The sequence below is a fragment of the Rissa tridactyla genome, chromosome 2, assembly GCF_028500815.1.
Source record: "Rissa tridactyla isolate bRisTri1 chromosome 2, bRisTri1.patW.cur.20221130, whole genome shotgun sequence".
NCBI classification, from domain to species: domain Eukaryota; kingdom Metazoa; phylum Chordata; class Aves; order Charadriiformes; family Laridae; genus Rissa; species Rissa tridactyla.
Genome location: NC_071467.1, coordinates 32,094,160 through 32,120,766, shown reverse-complemented (window position 1 = coordinate 32,120,766; position 26,607 = coordinate 32,094,160). Strand labels below are relative to the sequence as shown.

The window sequence follows — 26,607 nt, the reverse complement described above, 5'->3', positions numbered from 1 at the left end:
ACTTAAAGATCCTCTTGCCTGTTCAGCCTTTTTGGGTCTTATGAGCAGAGAAGTAAAAATCAGTATCGCACAGTGGCGATCACGCTGGCATTTATTTTATCCTACATTATATAAAAGTGGAAGTATGTGGTCATTAAGTCCTTCAGTACCTACAGATACAGACTCCACTGTTGCTCATCCCACTTGCATCATTTAATTCGTCCTCCTCGTACATGCCCATGCTGTGCCTTATTTTTTCTCCTACTTCAGCCTCAAGTGGTAGAGCAAACATGAACTTGTCCTTTCTGCTTCATGCAGAGAATCGTACCTAGCCATGACGCGTAGCTGTGCCAGCACTCGACCTTCTCTTGCACCTGCAAAGTTATCTTGGGAAAATGGTACGAAAAAGTGTATTTCCCATCTACCTTGGGAATCTAACTCATGCACGATTCAGAGCACAAAGTGTAAGGACTTTGGAAGTTCCTCTAATTCTCCTCATTCATGACTACAAGACTTCGAGATAAATGCCTATGGTTAGATACCCCTGAGCCTAAGGCAGCTGCATACTGAACCCTGACGGATCCAGCTGTACATTACGGCTTGTTTCGAGGCACTCAGGAACGGGCTGATAAGCACAGTCACATTCACAAAGACCTTTGGGTGCTGCTCTGCTAAAGGCTGCCCGAAAGCGAGGACTTAATGCAAGTCATGATGGCTGTCTGAGCACCCCAGTTGCCGGGGCAGCAAGCAGGGAGTGCTCAGTGGCATCGGAATTCAATGTCCATGGGAATGAATGGGGAAATGCCTAAGGCAGCTGTCAAAAAAACGACAAAAGAAGACTATTTTGAAATTTCATCTTTCTCATGGACTTAACTGTTGACATACAGGTCTAGAGAGGAGACCATTCAAAACCAGGATCCAACAGCCCTCTAATGGGTCAAGGACGGACTGGCCCCATTCCAACACCGCTAGTAATGTGAAGAAATGTGTAGACCTGGGCACTTTTGCAAATCCGTACCTAATCCTTTACTGCTCAGTGGTTTGTCCAGGCCAAAGAAGTATCCCAAAGCCATTTCAGAAAACTGCTTGAATAAATATTAAGGGTCAGATAAAAAATAATGGTTTGAACTTACTCTCTGAAGTTCCCTTGGGTGCTACAGACACGTGTCTAATCTCAGGGACCACGTACGTATACAACTGCATGAGTTTATAGTGCGTCACATAGTCTGGGCTTAAATAAATCTCACAAGAGAAGGAGAACGTCCCCTATCCTATAGCTTTCCAAAAGCAGTTACATTCAGTGTAAGGGTGGGAATTGAGAGAGCCCTGTTTTCATAAGGCAACATCTAATTTACTTTGAAACAGGAGAAATGAAACTTTCATTTAATATACGGTTATTTAACATCACTTCGTGTTTGCACCCTCACTTACTGCACATAGTTTTTCACTGCAGGCAAGCCCTTGTAATTCATAAATGATCTCACTGACGACAGAATAGTCTAATGTGTGCAAACCCAGAGGGCTTTTTTCTTTTTTTTTTTTTTCCGCTAAACAGTCTTATCAATGTTGTTAGACAGAGATATAAAAGCAGTTCATATGGTTCCCTGAGCGGTTTATAATTCTGCCATCATCAGTGCTTCCCCACGTTTTTGTACTGGGATTATTTTTAAATTGTACTTAAATCATTGGCATCTCCATACAATCCTCAGAAAGTGATCTGGCATTTCTTAAATGCTGTTGAGAACTCTCAGCTCTACAGCCACAGATCAACGTTGTTGCTCGAACAAATAAACTCAATGCATACGTGTCTAATCCTGTCCTCTTAAGCGTCTGATTTACAATGTGGCTAATTGCATTTTTAGATTCCCAACACTCCTGGCACCAATTTCTGCTACTCCACAAAAGGAGCCAGTTTCGCAATTACTCTGCATCAACCCCATTGTTGGGAAATCAAATTCTCGAGGAACTTTATGGATATCATGCTCTGTCAAGCCACTCTTGTTCAAATTGCTGCCAGCATGGTGTCTTTCACTGTTAGTTGTTCCTTGATGGAATTTAATAAATATTCATTGGCAGAGTGCAGCGTAATTGATTCAGCCACTTTCATTTTTTATCGGCCCTGCAGGATGCCACAGCCTCTGCAGAAAATCTCCAAGATTTGCCAAAGGTTGACAGTAAGAAGCTTGGGAGATTCACTTGATGAAGAGAAGGGAGAGAAATAGTATCTCTTATCGCCATGTCTAATATTCCCTGTCAGGAGAAAAAATGCTATGTGGTTCTTTGGGTGAGCAATGTGCCTTATATAACACACTTTAAAAATTCATAAATCCATAAAGTGCCATATTAAATGAAATATTATGATATCAAAAAGGTTTATGATTACAGAATATCCATTTATACTGAAAAATGCGTTTCAATAAAAATTAGGATACATTACATTAATATTTATTTCTATTTATTATACAGAAGATTTCCCACTACTCATAAACAGTGATTTACATTTACTTTTAGTATTCGGCATGCTAGGCACTAGAAGCCCAATCCCTTTGAACTCTTCATAAAGGTTTTTAACTCCCCCTACAGTATCCACACCTGTAGTGTGTTACATTTAGGACCACTGGAAGTCTACGTTTAAGCAAACATCCCACCTCTGCAGTCCTGTTCATGGAATTAGGCCTTGTACACTAGCTGCTTGGAAGAAAGGGTCAGAGTTGACTTCAGATCTAATACGTGCATCTAAGACATCTTCATTAAAAACGACAAACTGCAATATGTATTAATATCAAAACGCAATATGGATCAAACATATTTTCTGTTTAAAAATATAGAATTTTCTGATATCAATAAGGACTTACAAATATGTAGCCTACTAGCATCAGACTTTGCATTTCGTCTTATTGTTTCTTTCAGTTGCCTTTGAAATATGCTCCATCTGCAGAGTTTGTTTAGGTAACAGCCCTAACTGCTTGAATCCAATTAGCCTGTTAGCCTAACCATCACCTCGCTCATTTTCCATCTAGTTTTGTAAGAAATCTCTTAGTGGCACAAAAAGGAACGCACGGTGCCAGGCTCTGCACCTACCAGAACGTTCTTTCGTAAGCATATAGTTTAAAAAATATATTATAGATCCAATTCTCTGCTTGTAGACACTGATGCAAAAAAAAAGTAACCGTACTGAATTAAAGAGACTGGCAAAAGTGTTAAAATCAGCCATCCTGGCAAATGGAGGCACATATTTAATTGGTTTCTTTTCAGTACCTGTTATGTCAGATTTAATTCTATTGTGATACACTGTGAAACAAAACAAAAATTTCTAAAAACTTATTATTTTTTCTTTCTTTCTTTCTTTCTTTCTTTTTTTTTTAATGTTGTTCACTTACTGGAATGCCGGTGAAGGTAACTGGAGGCGACTGCCAAGAGATGCTAAAGCTACTGCCATTGGGAGTGAATTTTGCTGACCCTGGAATGTTCACCGGAGGAGTGGCCTGTGCAAAAAGAAAATATTATTCCAGTAAGAAGAACCATTCCTCTTCCAAAGCATTTCAAGGGATCTTTCACTCCATGAAACCGTACATCTAGGAGAGACTTTCCGAGGTGGAAAAAAAATGCATGGGAACAAGCATTTTACCCTTATGAGAGGGATAATCGTGGACAAACCAGTAAGGAAGGGACATATTTATATATCACTGTTCTTAAAACCTTGTTTAGAGACAGCCCATAGCTCTCACAAAAATCCACACAAAACCCTTAAAAGCTAGATCTGATTAAAAAACCCCCACAAAATCAAGCGTTATATACAAATAACTTTTAAAATAATGCCAGCTAGTAGCTAAAAATATTACAAACGATCACCTATTCCACAGTGACAAACAAGGCAGTATTTAAACTGGTGGCAGCTGGTTTAAACAACTGAAGACCAGTTGGCGAGTCTTGTTGGTCACTGAGGTTAATGATCAACAGTAACGGTTGTTAAGAATCATCCCAATTAAAACAGTCTTTCCTATTAAAAACAAGGACCTGAAAACCATCCTTGGGATTCAAAAAGCAGCTCTTAGAAGCCTAAGCTAAAGCAAATATTCCAAGGAGCCCTGGGACCCTTGAACTCTTAGTTCTTCCCGGCTGGACTGTAACAGCCAGCGCTGCCCTGGGGTGCGACGCCCAATAATCTGAGCTCAGACCGTTGAGCACCTTTCACCTTGCGCCTTCCCTCCGGTTTTCTCACTGCGATCTGAGCCCTCAGAAATTCTCCCCTGCCTGTTTTTGAATCCCATTTAATTTACAGATTCAGGAAATTCGTACCTTTGCAGTCACCCTGCCTAGCAGGAGAGCGAGCAGCCACCATGAACACAGGCTCCCTTTGACTCTGGAATTTCAAGCTTTCACCACAAAAAAAGGCTCCTTGGTTTAAACTCATAAAGACCTTGCTATTGAAAATGAGTTTTATTTCTGCCTTTCAGTTGCCTGCACCTGACAATAACGCAATACACTTATTAAGTAGTGTTCGTGTTTGAGGCTGCTGGAGTTGTCTCACTGCTTCGGGGAACAGAGCGCTTCCCTGAGCCACCAGGCAGAGAGCAGTGGTGACAAACTACAACCTGATAGTCCCCCATTACAGATAATCTTCAGAGTTAACAAGTGCTGAAGCAATCCCCTGGAGTGTCTCCAAGGAGAAGAAACTGAGACCACCGGATGCCTCCATCTATGGCAGCGATGCTCTGCGGGCTGCCGAGCCTGCTGACAGCTCTGAGAGAATCCACACGGACACGAGGAGCAAACATCCACTGAGCTCTATAAAATATAAAAACCTCGCTGAAAGGTATCAAGAAAAATTTGGGAACTCCAGATGGTACCAGCAGTGCTTCATCACAACCCAGTTCCAACAGGCAGGAGTGGATGACCACAGCACTCCTGCCAGAAAGAACCGGAGGCGGCTGGGTGGGCAGCAGGGTGGCACTGCCTCTGCTCAGCATCCCACCGGGGTATCAGCTCAAAGCTGGGCTCAGCACAGTGACTTCCTCAGGTATTCCAACAAGACCTGCAAGGAAGTCCTTGATGCTGAAAGAGCCTGCCCGTAGTTCCTCTGTAGGTAAACTTAACAGCTATGGGCACCAGTTTCACAATGAAACATAAAGGAGGATCATAAAATCATAGAATAGTTTAGGTTGGAAAAGACCTTTAAAATCATGAAGTCCAACCGTTAACCTAACACTGCCAACTCCACCACTAAACCACGTCCCTCAGCACCACATCTACATGTCTTTTAAATACCTCCAGGGATGGCAACTCAACCACTTCCCTGGGCAGCCTATTCCAATGCTTCATAACCTTTTTCCTCAAATCCAATCTAAACCTCCCCTCGTGCAACTTGATGCCATCTCCTCTTGCCCTATTGCTTGTTACTTGGGAGAAGAGACCAACCCCCACCTCTCCACAACCTCCTTTCAGGTAGTTGTAGAGAGTGATAAGGTCTCCCCTCAGCCTCCTTTTCTCCAGGCTGAACAACCCCAGCTCCCTCAGCCGCTCCTCGTAAGACTTGTGCTTATGCACGAAAAGTTTAAAATTGCTGTAATCTGCAGTTACCTAAAATGCTCGGTTCTTTTTTCTCAGTGCCTAAATATCTGCCTCAGACATGATCAGATTTAGGCAGTCAATCGCCTTCTTCAGTTGCTTCCCAGACGTGCATCTTTGCTTATCAAGCACAGTCACCTTTTTCAGGCTGACATCTTAGACAATCTCTTCCACAAGGTAAGCAACCACAGCATTACAACCAACTGAAGAGTTTCTACGACCTCACTTTGCTTACAGACCTTCACCTAATTTCCAATCAAAATACATTCGTGGATAATTTATCATTATTTATTTGTGCCAACGTTGCCCTTATATCCAAACCAGCACAGGCTTGTCCTCTTCTCCTCTCACTTTCTGCCCAGGCAGCAATCCCATCCTCTCCTCGCCCCTGCTTTGCCCGAGCTGTCGGTCCCTGGGCTGGAGAGGCACCCCGTGTCCTCCCTCGTCACTCTGATCACCTCCTTTCTACCTCTTCTAATTGGAGCCCAGCATCCTTGAACTTGGTTGAGCAGAACTCTATTCAGGATCTCAGCTGAAGTTATCCGGGGGTCTTGTACACGGCATTAAAAATCCCTGCCTCTCCTAGGTATTTCTTACTCAAGAAAGCTGGCAACTTTTTTTTCCTCTTTACAGACCTGTTGTTGTTGGCTGTGCTTCTGACATCCCCTGAGTTCGTTATCAGCAATGTTTATTATAGTATTTTTCATAGTATTTCTAGTAACAAAATGATTTAATGAAAATGAGATCCGGCCCAAATACAGCTTTTCATTCAACTCCACTAATAACATTCAATAGCCCTTTCAAAATAACTCACTGCTGTTCTCCCTGACTCCCCAGCTCTCTCTCCTACACTAAATTTAATCTCTAAGCCTAACAAACACTGCCTATATGTTTTAAGATGAAACGCTCTCCTCGAATCCAGAGGGATTTGTTCTTCTGTACTTTGCTGTTTACAAAGCGACCTTGCCCAAGGAAGATGTTAGACTGTTCTAGCATAATCTTTCTTCGGGGTTCCTCCATTGCAGTTCGTCTCATTTGCTGTACTTCCCACAATTTCTTCAATCATTCCTCTAAATCCTTCCTCATCCATAGGTCTAGGTCAGAGAAGAGAGTCAGGACTTGCCAGATCACTTCCCCTTTAATACTTTCTTACTACAGGTATTATATTTGCCATTTTCCAGTCATACGGGAAATGGCAATTAACAGATCTGTTTAGGATTTCTGTGACCCAGCCTTGGCTTCCGTATTTTTTTCCATCTTTTAACAGGAATCTTGGGATGGACATTATTTAGCCTCCCTTGTCTGAGTTCCCTGAGCTGTGAATTTTGCCTCTTCAGTCCCAATGAAGTAATTTTCACTTTCATGCTCTCATTCATATGAGAGATTGTCTTCATCACTAATTCCCGTTCAACACTTCATTTCAGTTTTGATACAGATAACATTTTTATCAGAAGTAATAAAAGTTTTGAAATTCTGTACATGGCTCATTCCAGCAAGGAAATGGCAAGAAGTGTGGTATTAAAGATGCTGTCATCATTCCCCACCATTCCCTCTTACACCACAGATTAGTCCCAAGAACGCTTAAATGCTACCAGTGAAAGCTGGGCTCAGTTCCCCCTCTTGCTGGTCAGAGTTGCATCGCCACTTTGCCCCCTGGAGGAGGGCCAGAGGGACCCTAGCGCAGGGTGCCACTGACCTGCGCTGCAGAAGCTGACTCCTTTGCAAGGAAAACCTGAATGTGAGCTGGAGCAGGGACCGCGTCTGCTGCTTCCGACAGGAATGCCTTCAACAGCGTGGACTGCGTCACTCCTCGCTGATGAAACCAAGTATTGAAACCAGAGCAACGTGAAAAGGAGACAGGCCTCAGACACTTGTAGCCTCGTGTCGTGGAATACATCAATTCAAATCCAATTGAAGCGGCTTAAACATTTGAACTAGGATTTCCTTAGGCAAGTGCTGTACTCAACGGCTGCTTACAAAACAGGATCAAATCTCCAAATTGCAGGGAAGACTGTCACGACTGCAAATCCAGAATGAAGTGAGACCCTTCTCAGTAGCCTAGACTCTGTGAGAGGCAGGGCTTAAGCCAGACTGAGAAGAAGAGTCTTCCTCCTAGCTGGCTTCATCAAATCCCAGGCTGGTGTGCTACCCAATGCAGCTCCCACCTGAGATGCCCAGCGTCCACCCATGTTTTCTGCCGCGCACGAAAGTCTGTGACAAGCTTGTGAATTCTGCGCGGTTCCCTCCGCCCTTTTAGCAGGTCTGCTCCAGACGCACAACAAAAAGGTTCCGTCTGCACCATGCCGTATACCAAAGTTATTGCATCTGATAAATTTAACAGAGTTCAGTTCTCCGGTGCACACACAGGTCATGGACCACACTACTTCAAAGCTTCTATTCTTCCTTTCTCATATGGCATCCAGACCAAAATATGTCAAATTTTAGTGCACTTTTACAATTAATGCTTTCTGTCTGAACTTAGTTGGAAGTTTTTGGAACAGCAGTTTTTGGATCTGATTGGATTTTTGCCATTTGCAAAGCATTACCTCTAAGAGTAGGAGGATACCATATATGTCTTTTCATTCTTCCTGCTCTACTTCACATACGCAAACTGACATCCCACACTGTACAAATAAAGGAAATTAATTGTTTCTGGCATCCCTTGGGTACTTGCCTACAGACACATCCAGTACAAGCAGAGACGAAATGAAGACTCTGGGAGGGATTCAGCTGACGGAATGAGAATGTTTACAATGCAGGAGACCCCATCTGAGCACGTCACTTTGGGCCCTCCTTATGGTCAGTGGAGAATGAACTGATGTAGGCAGCAGGATGCACAGAGCGACTCTTCTCAACCTGAAGTATGCACTTACGTGTGGCCGGATAAATAAATGTGTGGCACCCCAAAATCCACCGACTGTGGTGGGAGCACAAACAAACAGACAGATTAGCTCTGAAGCGGACACCTAAATCTAAATGAGACAAACCCCTTGGGCTGCCCTGAAAACTTTTCAACTCGTTGAAACTAGACTTGGCTTTTTAAAAGCCAAACATTGTGATCTGACATTTCTTTAGACATTAATGACATGAGTGCAATCAGTGGAGTTCATTTTCACTAGCGTTACCTGGTAAGCATGGTCCGTGTGTACGAGGTAGAGGTTGGTAGGAGCTGAGCGGCTCAGAGGTGTCATCAATTTAGTCTCGGTTTTGGCACAGGAAGTTTCAGGACGGATTGCATCTTGGGTGGGAAAGGAAGGAGGAGGAGACGCTAAAGATGGAGAGACCGGGGAAAGACTGCTTAAGCCATCAGCTACTGAGTCCGTGTTGAGCCTGATTTCTGTATAGTAAAAATCCTCCTCTCCGTCGCTGTAGTCAGACTCTCCTACACGTCTGTATCAAGACAAAGAACGGAGGACTGATTAAACAAAAGCTGGAACCCCAAGGTAAAATTTAAATTCCAGATGCATGAGCAAATATATTCATACTGTCAATAAATTAATATTCCCAGTTTCAACCCTACCTACTTGCAAATCTGCATTTGCAAGTATCAGCATTCTGGCTGCAGGGATGGGGGAGAGGAAAAGAAAATCATCTAGTCTGAAGGGAAAAGAAGCAGGAATTAAGACTTTTTTTCCTCTCTGTGTTATTCTGACTAATTCTTTGACCTTGGAGTAGACGTTTAACTTCTGTGCTTCAGCTTAAATATCAGCCTCTCATTCCTAGCTATTGAAGTTAACAAGAATCTCAACACACTTTGACTTCAGAAATGACAGAGCAGCCACAGACGGATGGGTAAAGATAACAAACACAGGCAAGATATACTTCACTAATGTTACGGCAAACAAGATGTAATCTTATCATAGGTTACTTAATTAAACCAAATAATGTTATGGCCGGGGTTCACCGTAACTTTCCTTGGCGTAACCAAGGAAGCTGCTAGAAAACAGTCTCACCGCACAACTCGCTCAGACACAGGCAGAGAAAGGACACAGACGGGCTGGCTTGCCAGTGCACGACTTTCTGGTCCTACCCTCCAGAAGCAGATTTACTGAAGGAGGAGATGTAAAAGGCTTAATTGCCCCTGCGTGCCCTGGCACTATCTGCTGCAGGTTTGAGCATGAGTGCTAGGAGCGAAGCAGCCCAGTCCAATAGGTAGTTCCCAGTACACGTTACCTTGAAGTCCGAAGCAAACCACTGTTTTAGCACATTCATAATCCACATGCTACACAGATGTAACTCACAGCTCACATATGTGTATTTTCTCCTCCATATGGGAAATCTGGAAGCCCTGAGGGTCCTCCTGCCTGCATGTCCATACCAGGGCTGAACGCTGGGCCCCTCTTTTCCCAGGCATGCACCTCGAGAACAGCCCCTAGCCAGTTCCGCGGTCTGCTTGCCCATGTACCGCTACCTGTGGTCCTCTTGCCACCTTACTCAATAAAACTCGCAGAGAGCACGGGTTCAGCAGATTTGCAAGGCTCTACCAGAAGTACCACCTCCTGGACCGCTGCCAGTCACTCACCAAAATCCCTCTCTCCGGTAACGTTACAAGCTCCAAATTCCAGGGAAGTTCTGCTGTTTACTTCTCCCTCTCCTGTGCCACGATAAGCATGTCCCCACAATACACAGGACAAAGAGTAACATTCATAACTGCATTTTGAGAGATTTGCTCTGTTTCTGATAGCCTCACTCTTCAGAGCCTAAAGTCCAACAGCAATTACCATGACCTTTGCAAGACTCCCCTGAGTTCCACACCACAGCTCTTTAATTTTTAAGCACTGGATAACACAGACTTACACAACAGGGATGTATTTCCCCATATCTAAGAGGTGAAGACCATGAGTCCCCACTGTAACTACGTATGAGACAGCGAGGTCACTCAGCGCAGGAGATTTCAGTTGCAAACTAAAGCTCTGAAACAAGCTTGTGTCGTACAAGATTCATTCACTTCTGCTTCTAGTCCAAGTAACGTACACCAAGAAATTGCAGCTCAGTTTCTTTCTCTTAGGTTTCTTAGGTGGGTTCTTTGGTGGTTTTCTTTTTTTGACCTGAATTTGACTCAGAACTAACAGAAGCACCTGATCTGATGTGAAACAAGGCTGGAAAGTATTTCTGCAGGACCCTGAAACCTGCTGTCTTTTGCACGGCGTCAGCCTGGATGCGACACGCAGATAGCACATGTGAAGTAAACGCCACTGAGCTGTGTGCCCATTAGGCATGTGCAGTGTGACCCAGAGCTGTTTCTGATCTTCTAGCAAAGTTCAATAAAGTTCAGGAAAGAAGGTGCCTTGCTGTTGGAATAAGTTCTCGTTCACCTTGAGGCACTACCCCGCAATTTCCTTAGAAACTGAGGGATCTGAGACAGAAAAGCCAAGGACAATCCAGTTCATCTCCCCAGCCAGGTGCGACTGCTCCCCCCTTCTATACCAAATCCTTCAGACTTCGGAAGAGCCTCCTCTCTTACCCAAGGTGAATGGTCCGTATGTGTTTCTGGATCCCTGCAGCTGTGCTCAGTACCTTCCCACAGTTTTTCCACAGGCATTTGAACATCACCTTCATGGAGTTCTGAAAATTATGAGTAAAGCAACATTACTTGCAGGGAAGACAGAAAGAAAACCAAACCACCCAAACCAGACATACAACTACACTGTGAAGATTCAGAGCCTCTAACTTCACATTTTTAATGACGTAACAGTCTCTTGTCATCAGCGTCATCCTACTGAACTCAGCAGAATCCCAGCGAAAAGCAGCAGGAGCAGCTTGTGACAAAACTTGACCTCTCTCCGCTCTTTGGCAGGGCTTTTTCATTCGCAAGTTCCAGTTTCTGTCTCCCCACTCAAGGAGACAGACAATATAAAAACTTCCTACGCTTCTTTGGAGAACTTTCAAAGAACAACTGATGAGGACTTCTCACGTAATGCGAGGCATCTCTTAAATTAAGATCTTCCTAAAGCAAACTCTTATCAATATTTCCCCTCGTGAATTTTGCAACACGTAAAAAATATTGTGCCAGAAAAACGTAGCTTCTGCAATGACAATATTCACCCATGAGCTGGCAAAACCTCCTTCTATTTCATTCAGAAGCTGCTGTGACCCTTACTTGGCAAAGAGAATGAGAAGCCATCTGTCTGCATTCAACGTTTTTAAAAGAATATGTGTATAATCTCATTTTAATATTCTTGTTATATTCTTTAATATCATTTCATTGGCCTAAACGGAGTTGTTATTGATTGAGAGCACAGCCAACAAGGCTATAACGACACCAATCTTCAATATTTTGAAGACTCGGGAGAAAACTAGTCTTAAAGCACAGTATGCGGTAGCACATAACACAGATGCTGCAGAACTGTATAGATTTTTTTTAAAAGCTAATTTTACTCCAAAATTAAACCTACTTTATAATTTTAAATTAAAAAAATCTAAATAATTTGTACTTCTCAAAAATAATTTTCTCTATTATTACAAAACACGTTACTAAAGAAAACATGAGGAAGAGCTTCAAAATACTGTATTATTATCCTATAATTTTAGTTACATGTAAGATTAAATGAATAAATTTATATAAAGCTCAATTAAAAAAAAGAAAGGGAACAAGCACATCCTCAGAGTTGATTCAGTGCTTTCTTCAATTTGGACCCTTTGGAGCTGCATGCCAGTAGATGGTAAGTTTTAGCATCTGCTAGAAAGATAATGATTAGAATATAACAGGTTGCCCAGAGAGGTGGTGGAGGCCCCATCCCTGGAAACGTTCAAGGTCAGGTTGGACAGGGCTCTGAGCAACCTGATCTAGTTAAAGATGTCCCTGCTCATTGCAGGGGGGTTGGACTAGATGACCTTTAAAGGTCCCTTCCACCCCACCACATTCTATGATTCTATGATAATTTTAAAAAATCTCAGCCGATGGGCTTTTTAAGATACAAGTTGATTGTAGTAGCATGTTCTCATTGTTACCTGGCCGTTTAACAGTCTAACATCTCCTGTTTGAAAGTATGGATGCTAAGGGCTTTAAGATTTGAGGTACCTGATCATACTGTTTGTGTGAAAACTTTCTACTTTGGAATAAACTGCACGTAACTTCCCTCTATAATGTTTTGATCTGAGAATACAGCTACCATTCCAATAGATACAGAATTCTTTTTTGCTAAAATTAAATATAATCTATCTAGCAGTTCTGATAGAGACATTTTTTACTTTTATAATACACTACTAAATACTATAATCACTCAAAAACCCACAACCAACCACGGCAGCAAGATGAAGACCATGCTTATCATTTACATCTTAGGAATTCTGATATGACATCATGAACACCATATGCATCTTTATAAACGTAGAATGGTTTAACATCAATCTCCAGTTTGATGGTAAAACCAATCTCCTAGCTCCATTTGGCTTTATTGTCAGTGCTAGGAGTCTGCAAACACCCATGCATTTTAATGTAACTAAATGAAATCTTACTCAGTAGAAATACAGAACATAAAGCCTTCTTCCATTTCTGACTAGTCCCAAAATTGCCTAATCGGGCCTAATCTTTATTTAAGAAAACAATGGAACATAAATGGTTTCGTGAGGAATAACTACATTACTGGAAACTTTTAAGCAAACAACTTTCTTAATGGGAAGTGGTTGCTAACATGACATTTTTCAAACACAAAATGAAAGAAATGTTAATAAGTAAGTTTACCAATCGATCTTTTTCCAGGTTTATTCCTTCTGACTTTTGCAGTCCTGAAGAAGAAATAACCTGAACATTTTTATTTCAGCTTCTAAAGGCGTGAAGCTGCTCAGATAAAAGACCGTGTTGGGGCCAGAATAAAAAAACCTGCAGGAAACGCAGTTCATTTATAAAACAAAGTTTGGCAGGTGACCTTATTATTTATCTAAATCAAACATTTGCCCTACGGAGCAAAATCCCCTGGAACCATAACAGATAGCATAATAGGTCTGTGGTGGGTAGGTAAATAGAAATATACGAAGACAACTTATACGACAGTAAAGACGGCAGCTGCAAACCCATCTGTCTCATCGCAGCTGAGCAAGAAGAGCGATGCCAATAAGCTGAACTTTAGCTGAGAAGTAAAAGGCAAAGCAGCACACTTCTGCATTCCTGCTCCTCCTGTCCCACCTGCCCCCCCAAACATCAGCTCTGTCTTTAACAGTCAGCTCTAACTTCTAATTTATTATAACAAAGGTGTCTTCCAAAATATTTTTTTTTTCCTTTTCAGTAAGAAGCGTGAACGTTTTACACCCTTATCCCACGAACAAGGGCAGAACAGCGTGGGTCGGCAAATAAGCAACTTCTGGAGCAAAAGGATAAATCTGAACAGGTTTAAACAATCATTAAAACTTCTTCCTGCTTGTGATGAAGGAATTAACTGTCTCAGACTCAGCCAGAAACAAAGTCACTAAGGAGGATAAATTCTCTGGTTTTTCTCCTTACAAAAAGCCCTTTTTCATCTTGCTATGTAAAATCTGTCCTGTTGCCTTGGGAGGGAAGGCAACTTGGACTAGTGCCATCTCTTTGTTTTCTTTTTCTTTGAAAGGAGCTTGCTTGCTAGCATAACGGTGCTTTTTTGGGGTTAGTTTTGGACTTTGGGTTTGGTTTTTTTCTTTGCTGTGTTTTATTTAGTCTGCTTTTGCACTCCTACTGAGGATAAATTTGGCCACTGCTAATACTGCAGCAAAAGCCATCAGGTTTGATCTCTCTCTCTGTCTCCTTTTTTCACTCCATCTGTTTGCACAGAGAAAGCTTCACAGTATTAAGGTATCTGACATGCTGTCAGACAAACAGCACTTTCAGGGAACAAGAAGTATTAAGGCCATATCCAGTTTTTGCGATGACATCTAAAGGCTGCCTGTTGCATCCTGCATACAAAGAATTTGCCAAAGTTGGATAGAAATCCCTTGAATGGCCAGAGGCAACACCTTCTGGAAATCACTCTAGTGTTTTCTGAGCAGGAGGCTCTGTAGAACCTCACCATCTGCCAGCAAATATGCGGTGCTGGTGGCAGCACGTGTGTGCAGTAGGTGACTAGGTAGAACAAGACATAGTGACTCGGCTAAGTACCTACGTTCATCGGATGTCGAGGAGGGATACACACACAGAGCTGTTTGGGTGACCTGTTCCTTTCTCAGAGCAAAATACGTCTACCAACATCCCATCTGCCCATGGGTATGGAAATTTAACGCGAGGCTGACCTTTCTCTTCCTAGGAATGGGTTCATCGAAGAGAAGGTTGCTTGTTTCAGCTTCATCAATACCATCGTCTGGCTGGGAAGGTGTCCGAAAAGCTTTGAAGCTGTCAGCTGACAGAGGTGGAGATGGGGTGGATGGGTTGGACTGGTCACTGGGAGCGTTCCAGCTCCAGTATCCACTGCTGCTGGTACTAGAAGGCACAAATCCTCCTTCTTTCCAAGATCCATTTAGGGATTCTGTCAAGAACAACAACAGCCATCATTACAACAATATCCTGTGCTAGGGCTAAGCAGCTCTTCTATCTCAGGCTTAGATGCCATGTTGGTAATTAACTGTACGTTCAACAAAGGAAAGCAAAAATGTTGGATGTAGAGAGGACAACCACATCTATCCCACTGCACACAAATGACATATTCCACATTTAATGTTTCAGGTATTTTTAAAAAACAAGTGCTTTTTAAAAAAGAAATGCTGGGTTTGGAAACATAACCTGTTCTGGAGCATAAACCGCAATAAGCAGTCAGATATTGCATGCATGATTAAGGGAAACATTTCAAATACACCCTTGACTTTCAATAGGAACACATGACTGTGGTGGGGCATCACAGCAAGCTCCAAGCCACTGCACGGCCACCTCCAACAGGAGATCCCCTGGGAAGAGGACATATGCCCTGAGCCCCAGGGCACTAACCAGATCTGCAAAAACATGATCATCATCCCAGTACTGAAACACCAAAGAAAACCATAATTACACTCTAACTGTCTTCTCATTATCTCCCCGTGTACACTCCCCTGCCTAATTTGAATCTCTAATTGAAGTGGTACGTATCCTTGGAAGGATATCCTTTTTTCTTCATACGTGTGTATCGTTAGGCATCTGGTTTTGGAAGTGGGATGCATAATGCTGGATCACCTCCACACCTACTCGCTGGAGAAACTCCCTCCTCACTTGCAGTGGTTCCCCTGATATCAGGTGGGAAGCAGATGCTCAGACTAACAGGTTACTCTACAACACGGTGGGTGGGAGTAACAGCACTGCTCTGAAGTACAGCTTGAGCCATGCTTCACGTGCTGAGGTCCTCAGGCATTAGACATTGGCATGTCACTCTTCCCAGTCCCTAAAGGGCTTTTTGCAGGAGAGGAGTACGTAGGTGTTAAGGTTTGAGAAAACCCATAACAATTTATTGTCGATTAGACAATTATTCTATCACCCAATGACTCCTCCCCACCTGGGAAGGGAAACCAGGGAAAACATGGAAATACAAGGGTTAAAATATAAATAGATTTAATAGAATAATACTAAATAATTAACAATAATACTAAAGAACCAGTGTTGATCCCGATACTAATATAAGATATAGAAGGATTATACTCAGCCGATTCTATCAGCAGGAAGCTGTGCGCTCCCAGCGGTGGGCAGCAAGTGTTGGACACTGCGAGTGCAATGGCTTTGGGAGGAAGGGAAGGGATCAGGGGTCCGGCACTGGGGCAAGAAGTTCTCTGGACCACTGCCATCAAGGGAGAGAGTAACTACGCAGCAAACTTTCTAATTTATATTGAAAGTGTCATACATGGTATGAAATAATCTTGTTGGCCAGCTTGGGTCAAGTGCCCGACTCTCGCTCCTCCTCATCCCTGCACCTGGCAAGGCTTGAAAACACCGAGACCTTGAATCCCACATAGCCTAGCCGGTTATAAAGTAAATATTTTCACAAATTCCAACACTAGAGTCTTCCAAAAGTGGAGTTCTCCCAACCATTAGATGAGAAGTTAGTCCCGTGTCGCTCAACCCAGGACAGTCAGCCACCAACTCATCAAAAGTATGGCCCACACGTGTCCAGCAGTGCCACCAAAGGTGGCTCTGCCTGAAGTTTTAGGTTCTCACAGGGCTTGGGGATGTGGGCAGGGACGGTTTAGGTGCTGTTTCTCCCTAATTCAGGCATTGTAGGCTTTTCCCAATGACAATGTAGGTGCCAGAGTATTGTGCAATACCCAACTTTGGAGTTGGCAAGCAAATAACATCTTATCTGCTCATGAAACATTATTTAAGTGCGAGACAGGAGTCTTTTCAAGCCAGCGCCTGCCTTTAAGAGTTCTGCAGAAGTCACTCCTTCATTCCTTCTCAATTTCTTACAGATAAATTTAACTAATGACATCAGCAAGAAAGTAATGTCTACCACCTGCTACTAAAAGCTTAACCCCAAACCAATGAATTATTTTTTTTTCTCCTAACTCAGTTGTTTTTGGATGAAATCCTTGATCGTTAACATCAGCTGCTCACAAAACAGAATGCAGCGCTCCATCATGTAAGCACATGCATAAAAATAACCCCTTGCGAGGGCAGCAGCCAAGTCCCTGCACTTACTGATTAGGGCCACAGAGAATAAATGGGATCAACCCTCCCTCCCCCCGGCAAATTCCTCTTTGGAAAAGGACATATACATTTCCGGTAGCTAATAAGTTCACACATGAAAATGTCATGTTTTGGTTCGTGATTACAGCCTTCATGTGACTGTAATGGAGGCGGGTTTTGTTTCTTTTAAGTATTTATACTTGCGTCTCGTGCCAAAGCCAAGAAGTACATCTGGTATCAACTTGTGACCTCAGCGTAGCTTAAAATTTCCACTTCAGAACACCAAAGGAAACAACACCCTTTCAACTACTTTCTGACACATTTATGGTGGTACTTTGTATTCTCAGGGTTTACAGTTTCTCCTCACCTTGCTGAGAAAGAGATATAAATCAAGAATTTTTAAAAGCAGTATGGAAAAGACTGAACGAGGCTAACACCAGGGAAAAAACAAACACTGGTTCTCATTAATACTAACAAATCTGTCAATGAAAAGAAATTTAAAATATAAATAAATGCAACTTACTCTTATTTTGGGGCTCTTTTCACATTACTGGAGTTGCGTGAAAGAGAACCAGACCAAATATTACTCAGCTGCAGGGAATCAAGGGCCAAACTCTGGTCCAGTTTACATGGGGGGTCATCCCCAGTAATTCCAGACAGATCAGACTTTAATCACAGAATTGCAGAATGGCAGCGGTTGGATGGGACCTTCGGTGATCATCTAGTCCAACCCCCCTGCCAGAGCAGGGTCACCTAAAGCAGGCTGGACAGGAACGCATCCAGGCGGGTTTTGAATGTCTCCAGAGAAGGAGACTCCACCACCTCTCTGGGCAGCCTGTTCCAGGGCTCCGCCACCCTCAAAGTAAAAAAGTTTTAATATTAATGCTAATGTTTGTTTTGTAGGGTTTTTTTCACTTCTAGGCAAAATTCCATTTGTTTAAACAAATGTTCCTTTAATTACACTGCTACTTACTGCCCTTTTTTGGAAAAGGATGTAGAAAGAATTAATCATTAGTACATTTGTAGCTCGTATTACTGAGATCAGAGCCTAGCCCTGCAACACCAATTGAGCTTTGAATTATCAAATCTTTACACTTTCATGGAAGTCTTTAGTAAGGCTTCACTCAGGAAAAACTAAGATATTCAGGGAGAAGGTGCCCAACAACAGCTTCAAAATGTTGTCTGTGACTACTGAAAATACGTGAACTACTTTTTCAGGCTTGTTTTCCCAGATTTCGGGAAACAAGCAGACAAGCTATGTGAAGAAATATCAAAGAGCACTCAGGCTGCATGAAGAAATATCAAAGGCAGTTAACAGCTACCATTTACCTATTAGCAATTCAAAAGGGCTTGTTTGGAAGATCTTTCCAACCGACAGCATGCACCACTGCTCCTGACAACTGTCATCTGCTCAAACTCTTTAAGGTGGCAGATACTGCCTTGCCCCACACGAGAGCAGCTCCCCATGAGCAGGGATGCAACGTGGGACATGCACGTGCCTCAGCCACTCTGAATCCCTGCCTGGGACATCAGCACAGATCCACCTTCATCTGTGGTTTTGGCTGTGACCCGGAGCAGCTGGAGAGCAGGAATGTTTTCTACCTTCCATTGGCCTTCCCTGGGGGCTGGCAACCTCCAGCCCTGAGGTGGGACAGTCGCTGGGGATGTCACCGCCAGAGGTTTCCCAGGGCTCCTCAGGGCAGTGATACTCCATAAATGCTTCTGGTTTCAACATTTGCCAAGTGTGTGGAAAGCACACATGTAGGAGCCATGGGTGCTCATGGCTAGACTTCCAGCGAAATGGGCAAAATTTAAGTTTTCTGGAAAGGAATGAAAAAAACCACACTGTTTGTTCAAAAGTCCTGAAAGCTGGGACATTTCTCATGGTACAGATTCCTTGGTACAACATCCATGGTACAACATCATTCAGCGGATTGCCCCTGCTTCCATGAAGAACTGCTAAGACTATTTACCCATTAATTTGCAATCAGTTAGTATTCCTCAAAGTACTCCAATTATTTACAGTAGAAGGGCATTTAGTGTCAATTTAACAGTTATGAGTAAGAAAAGCCACTCACACAAAATACTGAGACATCCTAACAAGGGTGTCCTAATTTAAATTATTCCTTAAAATATAACACTTTTAAGAATTTCTTGTAAATGCAGTCAAGCTTGCATAGATTAATTATATTTCATTAGCAATCTCATTATTACCATTAACTTTATAGATTTATTTTCATTTGTGTGTCTTCTGCTATACCATGAATGGAGTAGTCTTTTAAGGGATTATGGATTTGATGGTAGACCATCAGAGAGTTACAAAGGGCAGAGGAACTGAGGGTCTAATCCTGCAACGGCAGAAACAGACCTGTCGCCATGCAGACTGCTAGTGCACAGCCTCTCTGCTGAGGGCTGTCACCTGGAAGTGCTTTGCCTCATTGCAGTGTTGAGTAAAATCTGATCTGATTTCCATGAGGTGGGGACAAGAACCACAGAATGACAGGGGTCGGAAGGGGCCTCTGGAGATCATCTAGTCCAACCCTCCTGGCAAAGCAGGGTCACCAAGAGCAGGCTGGACAGGAACGTGTCCAGGAGGGTTTTGAATGTCTCCAGAGAAGGAGTCTCCACCACCTCTCTGTGCAGCCTGTTCCAGTGCTCCGCCACCCTCAAAGTAAAGAAGTTTTTCCTCATGTTCAGATGGATTTTCCTGTGTTCCAGCTTGTGCCCGTTGCCCCTTGTCCAGCCACCAGGCACCACTGAAAAGAGTCTGGCCCATCCTCTTGACACCTGCCCTTTAGATATTGATAAGCATTGATGGGATCCCCTCTCAGTGTCCTCCAGGCTAAACAGCCCCAGGTCTCTCAGCCCGTCCTCATAAGAGAGGTGCTCCAGTCCCTTGATCATCTTTGTAGCCCTCTGCTGGACTCTCTCCAGCAGTTCCCTGTCCTTCTTGAACCGGGGAGCCCAGAACTGGACACAGTACTCCAGATGCGGCCCCACCAGGGCAGAGTAGAGGGGGAGGATGACCTCCCTCAATCTGCTGGCCACACTCTTTTTAATGCACTTTTTAACCACTGCTTTTGTGTTTACTGCGTATGTGCAAATGCAAATTAGCTGTTTGGAAAATTAGCGTTACAGTGAGGTTATCAGATCTTCTGTAGTGCTTATCTCCCATTTATGACATGAGGCATCTCCTGTTTCATAAACTGGAGCCACTTTATGGTTACAGAAAAGGTTTCTTCTAATTTCTGCTAATGCTGCACCAAGACCTCGACTATGCGGGAGCAAAGCTCCCTCAGTACGATCCCCAGCACGTAGGCACCACTGCCAGTCCTCCTTTGTCCTCCACCATAGCCACAACTCCTGGAAACAAGCCCCCCGTGTACACAGCCCCTGCCCAGGCGCCGCTGTGAAGGCTTACCGTTGGGTCGGACAGGAGGGCTGCGGACCAAAGGGCTGGTGGATAAACTGGTGAGTACCATGGCTGCTGTTACTTTATCCATGTCCAGTTCTTCTGAAGATTTTCTGAAACACAGTGAACAGGAGGAAGGGAACACATCAGCAAATGCTTAACTTTTTCTAGTATTTTTTTTTTTTTTAATAACAGACCAAACCCTAAGTCAGTAACTGAAGCAAGCCACCAAACAGAGTTCTCAAAGCTTTCGCCTTCTGGCAACCTGAGCATACCAAGTGGCTACTTTAAGAAAACAAGTTCAGCGTAAATAAGAAAGGCAGTGGGAAAAGAGAGTACATCTTTGTATAAAATTGTCAGGATTACTGTGACCCTCCATTAGTTTGACCCTGTTCCCCTTTTTCAGAATTTCATATCCTTAAAGCTAAGTGTCTAAGTTTTTTTCCTTGGATGAAGACATAGAGATGCAAAACCCTGTAAGATTACCAGTAACATTAATAACTGTCGTGGTTTCGGCTGGCATAGAGTTAACTTTCTTGCTGGCAGCTGGCACAGTGCTACGTTTTGGATTTGGGATGAGAATAGTGTTGATAGGGTGACGGTGGTTTTAGTTATTGCTAAGCTCTCAAGGCCTTTTCTGATCCTCACACCGCCCCACCAGCAAGCAGGCTGGGAGGGCACAAGAAGTTGGGAGGGGACACGGCTGCGACAGCTGACCCCAACTGACTATATGATGTTATGCTCAGTATATAAGGCTGGGGGAAGAAGGAGGAAGGGGGGACATTCGGAGTGATGGCGTTTGTCTTCCCAAGTAACCGTTACAAGTCATGGAGCCTTGCTTCCCTGGGGATGGCTGAACACCTGCCTGCCGATGGGAAGCAGTGAATGAATTCCTTGTTTCACTTTGCTTTACTTATAAAACTGTCTTTATCTCAACCCACGAGTTTTCCTTATTTTCCTGATTCTTCTCCCCATCCCACTGGGAAGGGGGAGAATTGAGCAAGCAGCTGCGTGGTCACAGTTGCTGGTTGGGGTTAAGCCACGACAACCTACACTGCTCGCTGTAGGGTGAGGAAGAGCTATGAACTGGAACTGAGGGATGTGATTTTTTTTCTTTGTTGCTTCCGCTTAACACTATTAAACTTCCCGTACTCTCTCCAAAAGACTCATCCTGAATTTCTCCTAGTCAAATTATAAACTAATTCTTTAATATAATTAGTAAATTGGCAGAAAACCAGTGCAGTGGGGGAGTTTTTCTGCAGGTGTGATGGGTGCCTGAGCCAGTGGGACAGTGCAGTGGAAAGAGAGGGACCCATCGCTGCTGTAGCTCGGCCTCGCTGGGAACCAGCCCTAAGTCACTGCTTCGATTCATGCAGTTGAGGCCGATGAGTTCTGGGGGAAAAAAACAACCATAAAAGCAGCATAGCAGCAGAGGAGAAGGCATGGGAAAGGGGTAATAAGGGAGAGGAGGGCAGCCAGCTTTCCAGGGGAGGGAGAAGAGGATTTGGAGACAACGGCTGTCTCTAGAAACCAGGCTTCAGTGACCCACTGCTCAAGGAGCAATGTTTATTTTAGACAATGCAGAATTTTCATGGTCTATAAAAATGTACATACTATCGCTTTTTTTTTCCCCAAAAGTAATTTTTCCTGACAGGTTAACAGTATAACATACAATTCTGAAGAGTGTACATACCAAAACAGAACTGGTAAACCCACTAGGTTTAGGAGACTTTAGCTTTCCATCCTTGTGGGACTGTGGAACCTGGACAGATAGCTTCTTGAAAACACCTGCTTTCAAACATACAATTGATCATCCAAGCCCATCTTCTAATTTACCAGAGATCAAGTTAAATTTGTTCTTATAAAAGAATACATTCCCCCCCTCTATGCTGCATTGTGGGGTTTCTAGAATTTCCTCCGTGCCTTGAAACGAGCTCTACTTAACTGATCAGGTTGAGTCTTTATTTAAAGCCCAATATAAGAAGTGTTCATCTACCTGATGTTTTCTGTCACCTGTTGATGGGTAAGTCACCAAAAGTCACCATGCTGCTTGCAGTCCCCTTCCTAGAATCCCATTTCACCCATCAGGGTAAAGGAACATTAACTGGAAACTATGCTACAGTCACAGCCCCTTGATATGTTAGTGAGCAAACCTCAAGCTTGTCCATGAAAAAGTGCACAGCTGCTTTCTGGCTGATGCAAGGACCCGCACAGATGCCGATGAACACTCTCCCATGCCGTGCAACAGCTTAGCTCTCATGACTGTCTTTTGCAACACATCAGTGCCTGGAACTGAAACACTCATGGTGGTTCCTGCTACATTCTGAATATATCCATAGAAAGCCTCCTTTCCTTCAGCCAAGGCTTTTGCGAAGAGCACAGCAGCCATATGGTCATCATCAAGTACTGGAAATGTCTTGGATATCTGCTATAATCAGCTAATACCCGAATCCATCACCCATCAGGTCTTCTCGCCTGCAAAGGAGTACTTTACTCAGAATGCCAAATTCCTCTGGGTCCAGAAGACCTTTCCTCAAAGATGTCGTGGAGATGCTACATTTTCTGGAGACCAACCCTGCCAGATGATTTTCCCATTACCTAACATCCCAGTATGAAAACCCACTCTCTGGGAAGCATTCAGCTGCTCTGTAGTCCACTCCTGCAAGACTACACTAACTGTCCCTACTCCTTTATCCAGCCATGGATGAACCACTAATATCTCCATTTCTGCAACGTATGAAGACAAAATGACCACAGGTTCCTGATACACTGGAGAAGCTGATCGCTAGTGTTTGGAATCAGGCCTCCAACAGGGCGATTCTGTGTGTGTGGTAACAGGACTAACGCGCTCCCAGCCAGGCCTCTGCAGAATTGCAAAATCACGCTACAGCAGTTGTTGCAAGTGTTGGCCAAGTTGGTGTCAAGATGTCAGAGTCTAGACCCAGAGCTAATCCCAAAGTTCCTCCAAATAGTCTATAAATTTAACTTCTAGCTCTGCTGTATCAATGCTTTTCCCTTCTACAATGACTCAGACTGCTGCTCTGAAAACCCAACCTTTAAAAAACCCAACCTTTAAAAAAAAACCCTTTAAAAAAACCCCAACCAATAATTTCGTCAATAAAGTCCCAAAAATTGTCAGCACTGGCATCTGTGTCTAAGATGAAAGTTTTCAGGGGTAGGCAAAGGACAGGAGTGGTCATGACCACCCCCACCCTACCTCCAACATTTCTAACCATGCTAAACCACACTCTTGCAATTACTGGAATGTTTTGTTCTACCTGATCCAATTTAACAGGTTTTCAATATGGAAAGACCAAATAAGTAAAACTTTGGACTTTTTCCCTGCCCATTTCGAATCACAGTCATTTTTACTACTTACTGCTCCTCTGCTCCTCAGCTGCAGCCGGCAAACAAGGAATGCTCCGTTCGTACTTCCCTGCCACAAGAATTTTAGCAGCTACAAGTGCTGGCTTATGTGACTCTGCTCCCAAACACATTTTTACAGTTTGGCTTATAAATGTAAACACACATATTTCACATATCACTCAGCCAGCACCACTGCAGGAACAGCAGCAGCCTTGGAGGGAGAGGCAAAGCATAAAACTGAAGACAGGAACCACTCAAGCCATCTGCATTTAGTCAGCATCACATGCGAGTCCATGTCTTAAGACTGCCCCAGTCTTTTCCAGCTTTCTCCGCTGGAAAGTTGAACCTACACACAGCTGTTGAACAGTATTTGCACTCAGAGGGGAGAATAACTTGTCCGTTACACATCGATTGTTCACAAACCATTTATTCCACCACTGCTAAGGTGATTTTCTGCAGAGCAAAGTTATAATCCCTGCCATTGCTTATCCTGTTATTAGGTGCAATGAAATCTAGATCAGTTGTAAAATCATCTACGGCATAGCTATGAAGATTTCTTTTCTCCAATCCCACATTCCAGCCTCCAAATGCAGCCTCCCAGCTTCTGGATGGATATGTTTGTGTCAGCCCAGTCTGTATTTGAGACCAAACTGTTTTGGATCTTTTATTTCCAAGTCTTTGTAAATCCAAACACATGCAAATAACTGAATTTTAATGAACAAGTTCAGGCATAAGCAGCGGAAGTTAGAGGCCCTTGAGGACAGATCTTTTACCACCACCCCATGTCTCAGCTTCATGTCTCCTTGCTTCCTCGGCAGGGAGAATGGTTTCACGTGATCCCTATGATACTCTAACCTGGTTAGCCTGGTATTTAAAATAGTCCTTCTCTTCAATAGCCAAGATCAAATTCAAATTAGTTACTACACTCACTCTTACTCAATCTTTTCCTTTGCTTTGCTGATGAATTGACCATTTTTTAAAATTCATTTAATGGTGTTAAGAAACTATCACATCTTGTCAGTCAGAGCCCTCTGCGAGGAAAGGCTGGATTTAAGCTCCAAAAGATGAGCAAAAGAGGGTCCAAGACAAGTCCAAGGCTACGCAAGTGTCCCAAAACTGCTTGTACTATAGCCATGTCGAAAGACGACACAACAGCCCATGTCCTACTGTCCCATTGCCTCAGCCAGCAGCTGATTCCCCCTAGGACTTGTGTTTCCTTACAGGACTGAATCCAGCTTAAGCTTTTGGTGTCGTTCCTCCCTACTAGCAACTTTCTGGCGAGGGGATGTCTCCCTGACCTTCCTTTGCAAAAGGTGCACAGGTCCTCTTCTGGCCACCATCACCTTCACACTCCCTAGTAAGCCTTATTCCCACCTGGACACACCTACACCACACCTCTGCTGTTTTTTCTCTGTATCAGCCACACTATCATTTATAGGTGGAACTACCGGGTTTTTTAGGCTTTCTCTCAAAAATCCTTAAAAATACATATTTCATTCTAGTTTTCAAGTCTTTGGTCCATCCTTTACTATTTGCCCGGCTTGGACCAAAAAGCCTGCAATTCTTCCTCTTGGAAAGACTGCATCTTCGGTCAGTACTTTACCCAACCATATTTTAAGAGTTATGGAGAATATTCTTTCAGCAGAGAAACTGGTAGTGGTAGCAGGTATTTTTTATAAAATTGACCTTATTGAAAAGGAAAACTTAAGCTCATTTTAAGCAAAGGAAAAATAAAAAAAAACAGAGAGACATTTATCTTCCCTGCCCACAACTCCAAAGGTTTCAATTAATTCCCTGACCCGTGACCTCTGACTCCAGCGCCGCGATGCTCAAAGCAACGATGCACGGGTTTGCCCTATGGGAAGTGCCCTCCTGTGCTCCGGAGCTGCCCTGACACCGCGTGAGTGCGGACCAGGCAGCGCTTCTTCACCAGGGCTACACTCCCACTGAGAAGGTGGGAGGGGAGAGCGGGGGCAGCATCCTCCAGCTGGCAGGACCACCAGGAGATGAGCCCACAGAGAAGGGAAGGGGAAGGACATTTCCAATTACTTCAAGTGGAGGTTGGCTACAGAAGCTGATGGTCACAGACCCAGCCTTCTTCTGCAGAGCCACATCCCCCTGCTGTTCCAGCGCTGCTGAGCTTGCCTCTCCTTATCCTACTTTCTAAAGAATAACCACCTGAAGCCCACATGCCCGAAACATTCAGATTTATTAAAAGGTTTACATTTTTCTTTGTTTTGGCAGAGGCATGCGCTTACCTATTTCTTACTGCTATCCCCACCAGAGGGACCCAGTAAAAAATAATTAGAATAAAAATTTTTAACTAGGATTGATCAAGAACAGTGGCAGCCAGGCACAAAAATGCTAGTATGCTATGTTAGCTGGCTTCCGTCCTCCACACAAAAACCAGCTGATGACAGTGGTTCACAAAACATCTTGGACCTTTTGTTAAGGAAATAACGTATAAATATGCATGCATTAATATGCTACAATTAAGACAGAATAACAGTATAGAATCATAGAATGGTTTAGGTTGGAAGGGACCTTAAAGATCATCTAGCTCCAACCTCCCTGCCATGGGCAGGGACACCTCTCACTGGGGAGGTGGGCTGCTCAAAGCCCCATCCAGCCTGGCCTTGAACACCGCCAGGGTTGGGGCATCCACAACTTCCCTGGGCAACCTGTTCCAGGGCCTCACCACCCTCATAGTGAAAAATTTCTTCCTGATATCTAA

At 43.6% G+C, this 26,607-nt stretch overlaps 1 protein-coding gene across 1 annotated transcript in view; it reads right to left on the bottom strand.

Annotated features, from left to right (window-relative positions):
• The window catches only part of ZNF704 (zinc finger protein 704), a 99,760-nt gene that overhangs the window by 4,934 nt on the left and 68,219 nt on the right, over nucleotides 1-26,607 (bottom strand). The window contains exons 3-7 of the mRNA XM_054193219.1: nucleotides 20,517-20,620; nucleotides 14,746-14,978; nucleotides 11,012-11,112; nucleotides 8,673-8,937; nucleotides 3,360-3,464 (exon numbers count right to left, since the gene is read on the bottom strand). Of these exons, the coding sequence (XP_054049194.1) occupies nucleotides 3,360-3,464; nucleotides 8,673-8,937; nucleotides 11,012-11,112; nucleotides 14,746-14,978; nucleotides 20,517-20,620 (808 nt within the window). The remainder of the gene's footprint in view (nucleotides 1-3,359; nucleotides 3,465-8,672; nucleotides 8,938-11,011; nucleotides 11,113-14,745; nucleotides 14,979-20,516; nucleotides 20,621-26,607) is intronic.